Below are 13,242 nucleotides of genomic sequence, written 5' to 3' on the forward strand. Positions count from 1 at the left end.
AGGTTCTCCAAGGCCCCACCAGAGTAGCTAGATACAGAGTGTGGATTGGTGCATTCACAAACCCTGAGCTAGACACAGGGTGCTGAATGGTGTGTTTACAAGCCTTCAGCTAGATACAGAATGCCGATTGGTGTATTTACAGTCCCTGAGCTAGACATAAAGCTTCTCCACATCCTCACCAGACTCAGGAGCCCAGCTGGCTTCACCCAGTGGATCCCGTACCGGGGCTGCAGGTGGAGCTACCTGCCAGTCCGGCGCCGTGCGCCGACACGCCTCAGCCCTTGGGTGGTCGATGGGACTGGGCGCCATGGAGAAGGGGGCGGCGCTCGTCGGGGAGGCTCGGGCCACACAAGAGCCCACGGAGCGGGTGGGAGGCTCAGGCATGGTGGGCTGCAGGTCGCGAGCCCTGCCCCGCGGGAAGGAAGCTAAGGCCCGGCGAGAAACCGAGCGCAGCGCCGGTGGGCCGGCACTGCTGGGGGACCCAGTACCCCCTCCGCAGCCGCTAGCCCGGGTGCTAAGCCCTTCATTGCCCGGGGCCGGCAGGGCCGGCCGGCTGCTCCGAATGCGGGGCCCGCGAAGCCCACGCCCACCCGGAACTCCAGCTGGCCTGCAAGCGCCGCGCGCAGCCCCGGTTCCCGCTCGCGCCTCTCCCTCTACACCCCCCTGCAAGCTGAAGGAACCAGCTCCGGCCTCGGCCAGCCCAGAAAGGGGATCCCACAGTGCAGCGGTGGGCTGAAGGGCTCCTCAAGTGCCGCCAAAGTGGGAGCCCAGGCAGAGGAGGCACCGAGAGCCAGCGAGGGCTCTGAGGACTGCCAGCACGCTGTCACCTCTCAAGATCACGCCACTGCACTCAAGCCTGGGCAACAGAGCAAGACTCCATCTCAAAAAAAAAAAAAAAAAAAAAAAAAAAAGGCCGGTTGTGGTGGCTCACACCTGTAATCCCAGCACTTTGGGAGGCCAAGGTGGGTGGATCACGAGGTCAGCAGATCGAGACCATCCTGGCTAACATGGTGAAACCCTGTCTCTACTAAAAATATTAAAAAATTAGCTGGGTGTGGTGGCGGGCGCCTGTAGTCCCAGCTACTCGGGAGGCTGAGGCAGGAGAATGGCATGAACCCAGGAGGCAGAGTTTGCAGTGAGCTGAGATTGCGCCACTGCACTCCAGCCTGGGCAATAGAACGAGACTCCATCTCAAAAAAAAAAAAAAGAAAAGAAATGCACATTCCCAGGCTCCACCCTAGACCTACCAAATCAGAACCTGTCAGAGTGGGGCCCTCCAGGTGATTCTGATGCACATTCAAGTTTGAATACCACCCATCTTGTTACTACTGCCCATTCAAAATCATTTTTACCATGTCGTCTCTCATACTTAAATATGGAAATTATCAACTTTTAGCTTCACTATAATGTAAGAGAATAGTACATGTTGTCATACAATTGCAAAGATGTATTTTTGTGCTGGCAATCATGAGAAGAAATGCCTTTCAACCAGTAAGCCAAGGGCACTAAAATGTTTCATGAAGATGCTCTTATTTGTAATTTCTAAGAGAAACAACTGTAAGGCCTAAAAATATAGAAATGATTAAAAATTCAAGAGACTGTATTCAATTATTAAAATTACAAATGTGAAAACTATGACTCTTTGTAGCATGACAAAATATAAGTGGGAGAAAAGCAAAACACAAAATTGCAACAGCAAATATTTGTATTACATGGGCAAGGACAAAATAAAAGTAGAGGAAAAAGAATAACTGATTTGGTTTTTTTTTTTTTAGTTTTTTAAAATTATACTTTAAGTTCTAGGGTACATGTGCACAACATGCAGGTTTCTTACATATTGTATACATGTGCCATGTTGGTGTGCTGCACCCATTAACTCATCATTTACATTAGGTATATCTCCTAATGCTTTCCCTCCCAGAATAACTGATTTGTTAAGCTTGGTAGGACAATGATTCTTTTTTGTTTCTGTCACGCTTCTTATAAAGTTACCTATGCAAAAACATTTTAGAGTGTCTAACAAAGCAACTTTTAAAAAAGATACGATTGTGCTTTGACATGAAAAGTACATTGCAAGGATAATTTGATAAAATAGTCCTACTTGATCAATGACTCACCGAATTGTTAATCTCACAGTAACATGAAATTAACACTGGATTCAATCAAATGAGGGGGCTTGGACTGGTGAAGTATCAGGTCTTTCTAGTCCTGTGAGTCTCGGAGGATTCTCCTCTCTACTTTTCCTTTTTAATCTTAGATCTACAATCGAATATAAGAATTATACATTTTTCACAAATAAAATTTTACAAAGAGATGTGAAAACTTTATTTTGTTTTTATTTAGTTTTTACCTAGTTGTTGAGTGGTAGAATACCAAATAAACTAATTTCCAAGGAGGAATTTCTTCTTAACATTTGCATGTCTAAATATCCAGAAATATTTTGTAGAGCGGTCTTTTTTGAAAAGATAACTCCTGGATCTCACATAAATCAACTCTTGTTTTAATACCTGTTTTCATCTAAATTTTAGCATTTCCATTACATCCTTTGTTGATAGCTCTGACATTAATAAACTGAATTTCTTATATGCCAAGGTACAAAGTAATCTCACCAAGTGTTTCAGAATGTCTTATTTCTCTGCTATTCTGTTTCCTTTGCAGGTAATATTCTGAAAATTTCTTTAAATTCTAAACATATAAACATCTTCTCTGCTCTTGTTCCAGGGAAGATTTGAGAAAGGGTAACTTTAGTTGGATTAGTCCAATAAACTGATGTCTGCAAAATGTTTACTATTTGAGGGAAACTTGTTCCTGTAAATTTTCTAAAAATATGAGTATATGGCATGTGCAATTTTATTGAAAATTGAAGACAATACAAGTTTTCCACTATTTCTAGCTGGATTTCACCACCGGAAGCTGAGTTAAGTAGTGGGATGATAAACTAGCTATTTTGGTACTATTCTGAAAATATGTGAGACAAAAGATATAACAATATGGCATACACCTTTTTAAATGTTACACCAAATAACTTTTAACAGTGATGCAAAAAGTATGATTTTAAAAAATTTTCCAGCTGGGTATGGTGGCTCACGCCTGTAATCCCAGCACTTTGGGAGGCCAAGGAGGGTGGACCAGTAGGCCACTTGAGGCCAGGAGTTCGAGAACAGCCTGACCAATGCAGCGAAACCCCATGTCTACTAAAAATACAAAAATTAGCCGGGCATGGTGGTGCACACCTGTAGTCCCAGCTACTCGGAAGGCTGAGGCACAAGAATCGATTGAACCTGGGAGGCAGAGGTTGCAGTGAGCCCAGATTGTGCCACTGAACTCCAGCCTAGGTGACAGAATGAGACTCCATCTAAAAAAAAAAAATTTCCAGCTTTTTGTATTAACAAACTATCCTTATGAATGTGGGTAACTGAGTTGTCTACAGTAGCTACTACCTTCAATTCTAGCATTTATCGATGTTCTTAAGAAAAAGAAAATTATTGCTTTTATTGTTGGAAGTTCAAGAGAAAAGGGATTTGACAAAAGCTTTTAATAATAATAGTAACTGCAATGAAAATTTACAAAATGCTTTTGGTGTGTGGGGCATTCTTGAATCTAAGCACTGAGAACACAAAGATAAATCATGTACAGTCCTTGCCCTGGAGAAACCTCAGAGTTTAGCTGAGATACAGTTATATCTGAGAAATGTCCTTAACATAAAATATACCAAAACAAACAAACAAAACAATGTGGTTTAGGGAGAAAACAAAAAGCAGACTATATGGAGAAAATTATCATTAATGTCCTCAGAGAAGATACCACAACCAAGAAACACGAATAAGATGGTTTAAAAAAAAAGAGAGACCAAAAAAAGAGTTCTTGAAAATTAAAAATGTGATAGCAGAAACAAAAAATTAAACATAAGGATTAAACATAAGGCTTGTAAGATGTAGTGGAGGAAATCTCTCAAAAGGTAGGACAAAAAGACAAGAAGTGAAAAGTAAATAGAAAAAATAAAACCATCAGAAGACCAGTTCAGGAAACTCCATGTCCTAATAGGTGTTCCAGAAAAAAACAGAGAAAAAAGAGAAAGTCTTATTAATCAACTAATTCAATAATTTTTTTTCAGAACTGAAAGATATGAGTTTCCAGGTCAAAAAAGCCTACTATTGTGATTTAACAAAAATAGGGAAAAAAATTCTAACAGATTCCACAGGGGAATAAACTAGGTCACGTCCAAAGGATTAGAAACTCAAATAACTTCTCAACAGAAGCACTGAAAGATAAAAGACAGCGGAATAATGTCTTTAAAGTAGAATATGATACACAGCCACACTATCAATAAGGTGAGTAGGTAGAATTAAGATACTTTTCATAGTTTCAAAAAACTTCACCTTCCAATCATGCTTTCTTAGGAAACTACTGAAGGATGTGCTACAAAATGGAGGCAGGAAACCAACAAGAAGGGAAGGAAAATAGAAAAATAGGAGATTCCACACAGAAGACAGGTCAAGGGAATCCCCTGAATGATGGTGCGGGAAACCCCAGGGAGGCAACTGCTCCAAGCCGAGAGGGCTACCAGATCACAACAGAACACGTGAGAAGGGCCAAGGAGAAATGTCTCTAAGAAGAAGAACTCCAGAGAGCACCTGATATGTTTGAAAGTCTTGAAAAAAGATTTAGGGAAGCGGCAGAGAGTTTGGATGCTGAAGTAGTAAGTACCTAGAAAAAGAAGCAAAATAAAGAAAAATGAGGGAAAAAGGCAACAATCATTAACGCCAGGCAAAACAAAAAGTTTTGTATGACAAGAATTCATTGAACAATTCATAGCTCAAGGTCAACAATGTTCGGTAGAGTCATATAAATAATGTCAACACTAAATATTGATCCAACCAAAATTACTATATTGGGAAAATAGGGAGCAGGTGGGAAGAATTTGGGAGTGAGGTGAGAATAAAGCAGAGAAAGAGAACAAAGAGAGCAAATAAAAAACTAGCATTACCAGCATGTTATTCAGAAGTACGGCGGGAAATTCCAAAAGAATGAATTAAAACCACTAAAAGTGGTTGTCTCTGGGGAAAGAAATGAAGATGGGGACTTTTTTTTTTTTTTTTTTAACACAGCCTTTATAAATTATATGACCACTTCACACTTCAAACTGTGTATACAGGTTAAAAAAAAAAAAAAAAAAAAAACCCAGAGCCCAAGCTCTTACTAACTAAACCTATGTTTTTCAAAATATAAGTTTGTGACTCATTAGTGAGTTGAGAAATAATTCGGTAAGACATAGCCATTTTTTTTAATGAATTCTAACAGAAGGGGATAGAAAATAAATGCATACAGTTAAGAGTATTTTTTCATGAACCTTTTAAATATACATATCCACATATACAGGTTCATAATATAAAATGTATTTTTAACTGTTGACTGTCAACAAAATAATATAACCACTCTAAACTACACTGCATTATAATTACTTTTAGTTTTGTTTCTTTTTCTTTTTTCTTTTGAGACAGAGTCTCGCTCTGTCGCCAGGCTGGAGTGCAGTGACGTGATCTCGGCTCACTGCCACCTATGCCTCCCGGGTTCAAGTGATACTCCTGCCTCAGCCTCCCGAGTAGCTGGGACTACAGGCGTACGCCACCACGCCCAGTTAACTTTTGTATTTTTAGTAGAGACAGGGTTTCACCATGTTTGCCAGGATGGTCTCGATCTCTTGACCTAGTGATCCACCCGCCTCGGCCTCCCAAGGTGTTGGGATTACAGGCGTGAGCCACTGCACCTGGCCTGTTCATTTTTCTTAACACTTCTTACTATCATTCCCAATGTCTTCATTTTTGTTTTGTTTTGTTTTGTTTTGTTTCCGTTTTGGTTTTTTTGAGTCAGGATCTTACTTTGTAACCCAGACTGGAGTGCAAGTAGTGTGATCTCAGCTTCCTGCAGCCTTGACCTCACAGGCTCAAACAATCCTCCCACCTCAGCCTCCCAAGTAGCTGGGACTACAGGAACATGCCATCACACCCAGCTGATTTTTGTATTTTTTGTACAGACAGTGTTTCACCATGTTGCCCAGGCTGGTCTTGAACTCCTGAGCTCAAGCAATTCGCCCACTTTGGCCTCCCAAAGTGCTGGGATTACAGGCATGAGCCACGATGCCCAGTTCTAATGTCTTGTTTTTTAAAGTAAGATTTCATGCACCTTTATTTTAAAACAAATTGAAAATGTTGATAGCTAATGAAAACAGTCCACTATAATGCTCCTTAAAATCCCACTCATGTCATGCCTGAAGAATGGTCACTCCTATATTAGTGAAATCTAAATATTCTTTGCTTTTTTTTTTTTTTTTTTTTTTTTCTGAGATGTAGTCTTGCTCTGTCGCCAGGCTGGAGTGCAGTGGCGTGATCTTGGCTCACTGCAACCTCCGCCTCCCAGGTTCAAGCATTCCCCTGCCTCAGCCTCCCGAGTAGCTGGGACTATAGGCACACGCCACCACGCCAGGCTAATTTTTTGTGTTTTAGTAGATATGGGGTTTCACAATGTTGGCCAGGATGATCTTGATCTCCTGACCGCGTGATCTGCCTGCCTCGGCCTCCCAAAGTGCTGGGATTACAGGCATGAGTCACTGCGCCCGGCCTTATTCTTTGCTTTCTTACAATTAACTCTGTAATATGGGCAGAGAGAAGAATAACAACACAGAAAAGAGAATTCAAAGTCCCACAGGTGATTTTATAATGTGGAGTATTACTGCTTCTTAGGTGACTTATCTTTCTAATTATGTATGACTTTCACTAATATTTAAATTTCTGGTCTACAGAGACACAGGAGCCAAGGAACCATCCTAGAAGCCTTCAGAATGGCGGAGGAAGCCAGCTTAGAAATAAAAACTTGCAATATTTACAGACTGAATAGCCCTTATCCAAAATGCTTGGGACCAGAAGTGTTTTGGATTTTGAATTTTTCTTGAATCTGGAATATATGCATTATATACTGACCAACTGAGCATTCCTTTTTTTTTTTTTGAGACGGAGTTTTGCTCTTGTTGCTCAGGCTGGAGTGCAATGGCTCGATCTCAGCTCACCGCAGCCTCCGCCTCCCAGGTTCAAGCGATTCTCCTGCCTCAGCCTCCCAAGTAGCTGGGATTACAGGTGTGCACCACCACACCCGGCTAACTTTTGTATTTTTTTAGTAGAGACAGGGTTTCACCATGTTGGCCAGGCTGGTCTCGAACTCCTGACCTCGGGTGATCTGCCTGCCTTGGCCTCCCAAAGTGCTGGGATTACAGGTGTGAGCCACTGTGCCTGGCCCCCAGGATTTGGAGCATTTTGGATTTCAGATGTTCAGATAGGGATACCGCTGGTGAATAAACTAGAAAATACATACAAAGTTTAGTAAGAGGAAGCTTTCTTCCACTGACCCTCTCTCACACGATTTGCAAGGTGTACTGTTCATCCTGCCATATGGAAAAAATGAACAGGAAGCTAAAAACTTTCATGCTCTTCTACTGAGAGCCCATATTTAGCCCAACATTTTATTTTTACACAGTAGGTTAGATATGCACTTTATTTTGGAGTCTTACCTTACAATTCACTTACATAAAATAATTAAGAACAAAAACTTCTGTAGAAAGCAAGTTCCACTATATTCTTTTCACAGCATAGCATCACTTCCTAAAAGTCACGGGGATCAGACCCGTAAGCCAACCACCTATATTTTAAAAACCACCACTACCATTCACACTGAATGTAAAAAAGAATGAGTAAGTCTTAATATGCTGGTATTGAAAGATACCAAAGGCGGCCGGGCACGGTGGCTCACGCCTGTAATCCCAGCATTTTCGGAGGCCAAGGCAGGCAGATTACAAGGTCAGGAGTTTGAGACCCGCCTGGCCAACATAGTGAAACCCCATCTCTACTAAAAATACAAAAAAAATTAGCTGGGCGTGGTGGTGGCCGCCTGTAATCCCAGCTACTTGGGAGACTGAGGCAGGAGAATTGCTTGAACCTGGGAGGCGGAGGTTGCAGTGAGCCGAGATCATGCCACTGCACTCCAGCCCAGGTGACAGTGCGAGACTCCATCTCAAAAAAAAAAAAAGAAAGCTACCAAAGATATTTCTTAAAAAACATATAAATAAGATACTTATTTGTATATATAGTTGTATTAAAAATGCACATATATATCTGGAAAAAAAGGCATGAGAACTAAATGACAGTGGCTACCCATTTTCCGAGAGGTGAAGAGATGGGCAAAGTAGGGATGACAGCAGGGGTGAAGAGGAAGACGTTTCACTGTGTATGTCACCCTTTTTAGCAAGTTAGGGATTCTCATTCCATTGCTCCCTTCACCCCACTCCATCCCTTCACCCACACCCACCCCACCCACAGAATTGTCTTGCTTCTTTTTTTTTTTTTTTTTTTGAGATGCAGTCTCACTCTGTTGCCCAGGCGAGAGTGCAGTAGCACGATCTCAGCTCATGGCAACCTCCACCTCCAAGGTTCAGGCAATTCTCCTGCTCTTAGGCTGCCGGGCAACTGGGATTATAGGTATGCACCACCACACTCGGCTAATTTTTATATTTTTAGGAGAGACAGGGTTTCATCATGTTGGCCAGGGTGGTCTCAAACTCCTGGCCTCAAGAGATCCGCCCACCTTAGCCTCCCAAAGTGCTGGGATTACAGGTGTGAGCTACCTCACCCAGCCCAGAACTACCTTGCTTCTGAATCGTACTCCACCCCCTCACCTCACACACATACAAGCACCCAGAAGCAACGTGTTGCAGGTATGCTTTCACTTTCATTGGCAAAGGACTCTCTCCTCGTCTTGCAAAAGTGAACCTATGCTCTCAGCATCCATAAGACCACACAAACACCACCTGTCTTGGCAAGTTGCCAGGACCTTGGGTAGCATCCACAGCCCCTCCTCAATGCTCCCATCACATTTGCTAAGGCCTTGCTAAGTGCCAGTATGCAGGAGCATGAGGCACAAAGAGAAGTAGGACAAGGTACCTACCTGCCTTCAGGGAGTTCACAGCCTCCAGGGAGAGAAAGAAGAGGAAATAGAGAATTTCGAAATTATGTGGTTCATGAAATGGCAAAAGTATACACCAGCGTAATTTACCACGTTGTATTTTAACTACTTTTTCCTCTCTCTCCCCCTTCTCTCCAAGGTGAGTGACTCTGGTATAGGTACTGGATCCACAAGTATCTTTGAATCCCCTATGCTGAGCATGGTACTGAAATGATCTGAACTTCAAAAATGTCTCCTGGAGAGCAATGCAATAGTATTTTAAGAAACAAATCCATGTGTCTTAATGTTTCAGAATGGTGATCACTATACATATCAACTACTAACTTGGACCTATGCAATGTATTACAATACTAGAATTTCAGCAACAAAACAAACATCTTTAATCTCAGAGATCCTCTGATCTTTTAGTCCTAGCTACACAGTCTTGGCTTTGGTTTTGTAAAATGGGGAAATAATGAAAGCTGACCCCATCCGTTTTTTTTTTTTCCTGGACGTCAATGCATTCTCACTTGTTTTTACTGGTAAGACTGAAAACTTTCACCCACTAACCTTCCATTTCTATCCATGGTTAATTCACTGGTAATTTCTTGCAACTTTCAGAAAAACGGTAATTCTCAATTTGACACAGGTTTGCCAATATGCATTTAAAGACCTCTTACACTTCAAACCTTGGACTTGTAGGTATGAAAAATAATAACATTCTCAGTATTCTACTCTTCACCTTTGCCCTGCCCTGAGCACTATCTAAAAACCAATGACAGAAATGAATTGCAAACATAGCATGAAGCAGTGCTGCAATTAATCAACCCAGAGCCCAAGGGAGGAATTGTTTCTATTTTTAAATGCACTGTTACTTTAAGGGAAAAGTCTGTGGAGAAATATGAAACCAAGCTGCATAATGAAAATAAAAATGCATTTGGTGTCTTCATCTGTGCAAAGACAGTAATCCTAATGTACAAGGAGCACTGTTGTTGACTACTCAGTTTGTCTGTAAATGAAATGACCGGTACTCAAGACAGAATCCCACAGAAAGCTCCTCTGCTATTCAAAGAATTAGATCTGTCGGAAGAACAAAACACGAGAGTACCCATATTTCAATGCTATTTTTATAACTCCAGATAAGGGACTATCACAGTAAGTAAGCAGATGAATAGATCCCGAAATCACCCTTCAAATCTTTACCTAAAAGATTCTGATTAGTAACTAACGTGGTTCAGCCTGAAAAATGATCAACTGATTACTTAGCATTTGGAACCAACTGTCCACAGTTATAGATTGTATCCAAATTCCACAAAATCAAATCTCTTTCTCTTCACAAATGACAACACTTCATGTCATTAAACAGTAGCTAACAGTCGCACTGCTTATGGTTAAGAGTGACAAGGAGCAGGTGCCAAGCCAGCAAGGAAAACAAGTAGCGGCTACACAACAGGAGCTAAAAAGTATTCTACCTGTTCCCCCAGACTGCTTTCAAGAATCTGACCCAACAGAATTTTTTCCCGAAACAATATGCAGTTTGCGGCGGGGGGGACATTCGTTGGTGATATGGGCATCTAATTTAATCTGTAAATATTTAATGTACTCACTGAGTTTACTTACTATCACCATGACATATACTATACTATCTACACTGCTATAAATGCATCTAAAAATACATCCATTACTAGACAACATTCAGTACAATGTACAATAAACACTACATTCAGTGTTAAACACAACATTTTAAATATAGCTTAGCTATTTAATATCACCACCAGAATCTGCTAAAGGTAGCAGAATGTTTGTAAACTGGATAAAAACTGCTATGCTCAACACGAAAAGCAAAGAATCCCCCATCTTATCGCCTCATGATTTCTTTCCCCAAATTTGGCAAAACTGAGCTTTGAACACCACACATTATTGAATGGAGGCATCGCTTCTCTAAGCAATAATGTCACCAACCCTGCTTCAGAGTCTCTCTTCAGTGAAAATCTCTGAAGAAGGAAATTCACTAAATTGTATTCCATCGATCAACAGGTGATTCTTGGAAACACAAACTCATATTCATTTCCAATGAAAATTAATATTGTAAACTCTCCCGTTTTTTCACATATATATATTTACAAGCTACTGCATTATTATATTGAATGAATTCCAACCGATTTCTTCTCAGAGGCTTACTAGAAAAATGCCAAATATTCAAATTATTTTGGGGCATCATCCCATACTGCTGCATGGAACAGAACGGAATTAATAAGGATCCGACAGTTACCACTTTTCAAATGCAAATATGTTGCCATCTAGTAAATACAGCCCCTTTTTAAACATCCCTCAGTGTCTACACAGTTCAGGGCCCTACTTTTGTTTCTTTGAAAAGCAAAATTCGCGCGTTACATTGAGGCATTATCTCAACTCAGCAACAACTAAAATAGGTATTAACTAGTCCAGCCTGAGTCTACATCATACAAGACTCTTGCTTTATTTTTTCCTCCCATTTTACACACACTGTCCCTAAACAATTCTGCCAAAGGAAACAAACGCTGCAGTGATGAAAAGAATCACGGACACTGGGTTCCACGAACAATGAGGTCGTGGGCTGGTCACCTGCCCGCCTCGGGCCTCAGTTTTCCTGTCTGTAAAATGTGGCCGCTGGACGAATCACCTATGGGGTCCCATCCGGCCCTCTCCCTCCCGGGTGCCTCGCAGCCCGCCCGGGCTCAGCTGACTGGTGCTGTGGCCAGGGTGCCCTGCCTGCCGCCGCTCCAGATGGAGGGGAAGGGGGGCGAGGGAGGAGAGGAACTTGGACTTGCAACAGCTTCAAACAGGAGCGGGCGACAAACTTGAAGCCGTCCTCCTAACAATAGGAAAGAGCACTCCCATTTTCCTGGCTCAAACTTGCAGGACCCTGCGAGGCTAGATCCTCCCAGCCGCCCTCTCGGAACTCGCTTTACCTTTCTCCCTGTTTGGTGTTAGAAGGAGGAGGGTGCAGGACCGTTTGATTCCCTTCCATCTCCACCACGCACTTGGTGTTCAGTTCCAGTTCTGAAAGCACAGAGAGAAAGGGACGTTGCAAAGTCCAGCATCCGCGCCTCCAGCCCGCCCGCCCGCCCGCCAGCCGCGCCGCGCGGGGCTCCGTCCCTGGAGGCGGCCGAGCCTGGAGACGGCGCCCCAGGCACCACGGCCAGCGCGGACGCCGCCTCCGCCCCGGCCCCAGCCGCGCTCTCGCCGTCCCGGCCCCGCAGTTTCTAAAGTTGCTCCCGCCCTCAGCCCGAGCAGAAATAAAAAAGAGCGGAAAGCTCCTCACCTCGTCGGTTCATGGGCCGGACCCGGACGGCAACTTTTACCTTGGTATCCGACATGTTGGCTGCGCTCGCCCGGCCGCTCGCCGCGCCCGCTCGGCCTTAGGCGGCCCCTCACGCGCGGCGCCGCCGCCGCTGCAGCCGCGCGCCCCTCGAGCGCGGCCGCCGCCGCTCAGCCGTGAGCTCCGAGAGGCAGCGCCGAGGCGCGCGGGCCATCCCGGGGGAGCGCAACGCGGGGCACGGCCGCGGCCCGGGGAGGGGCGGGCGCGCGGGGCGGGGCGCGGCGGCGGCGGCGGCGGCGGCGGCGGGCGGGGAGGAGGCCTCGCCGGCGGGCCCAGGCGCAGCTCTAGCCGCGCCGCCCTAGCCCAGACCGCAGCGCCGCGGCCCCTCGCGGCTGCCCGGGGCCCCGCGCCGCCATGTTCCGCGCCCGTCACCCGCCGGGGCTCGGGAGAGGCCGGACACGGCCACGCGCGGCGCCCCCTGGAGCGGCGGGACGGCAGTGAGGGGAGCGGCGAGCAGCGCGGCGCTTAGGGGAGGCTGGAGTCCGGGGAGGGACGCATTGTTTCCCCAGGGGACCTTCCTGGCCAAGCCTGCACCGGCGCCCGCGGGGCCCCCCTGGACACCGCCGTGAGCTCGAGCCGCCTTCTGGGGCCGCTGCCACCCGGAGCCCCAGGACGGCAGCAAGGACCACGGCTCGCCGCGCTGGGTGGGCAAGCCTTCCCCTCCGAGTCCCGGCACGCCGCCCCCTCCGTCCCACACGGAGCCTGCAGCGGTATTTTAAGATCTCTGTGGTGAACCGAGACTAGAAATGAATCTGAATCCATCACCGAAACAGTGTATGTTTGTAAATAGTGCTCTCCCTTCCCTTCCCAGCCTCTCTTGTCGTGGGAGGGATGTCAAGTGGGCTGGGAGGGCCATTAACTCTTACATAAGAATTTAATAGCAATGGATTCTG

General features: G+C 44.7%; 1 protein-coding gene across 8 annotated transcripts in view; it reads right to left on the bottom strand.

Moving 5' to 3' along the window:
- KIF13A (kinesin family member 13A) overlaps window positions 1–12,520 on the bottom strand; it is a 233,525-nt gene extending 221,005 nt beyond the window's left edge. For 7 of the 8 annotated variants that reach the window (XM_024248570.3, XM_054557251.2, XM_054557252.2 and 4 more), the window contains exons 1-2: window positions 12,293–12,520; window positions 11,940–12,030 (exon numbers count right to left, since the gene is read on the bottom strand). In XM_024248570.3, coding sequence (XP_024104338.1) covers window positions 11,940–12,030; window positions 12,293–12,347 — 146 coding nt within the window. In that variant the 5' untranslated portion in view covers window positions 12,348–12,520. Of the gene's footprint in view, window positions 1–11,939; window positions 12,031–12,292 lie in introns of those variants that run through there. The other variant, XM_054557254.2, reaches the window with a different exon arrangement.
- Window positions 12,521–13,242: the final 722 nt, after the last annotated feature.

This window comes from Pongo abelii, chromosome 5 (genome assembly GCF_028885655.2).
Source record: "Pongo abelii isolate AG06213 chromosome 5, NHGRI_mPonAbe1-v2.0_pri, whole genome shotgun sequence".
NCBI lineage: Eukaryota > Metazoa > Chordata > Mammalia > Primates > Hominidae > Pongo > Pongo abelii.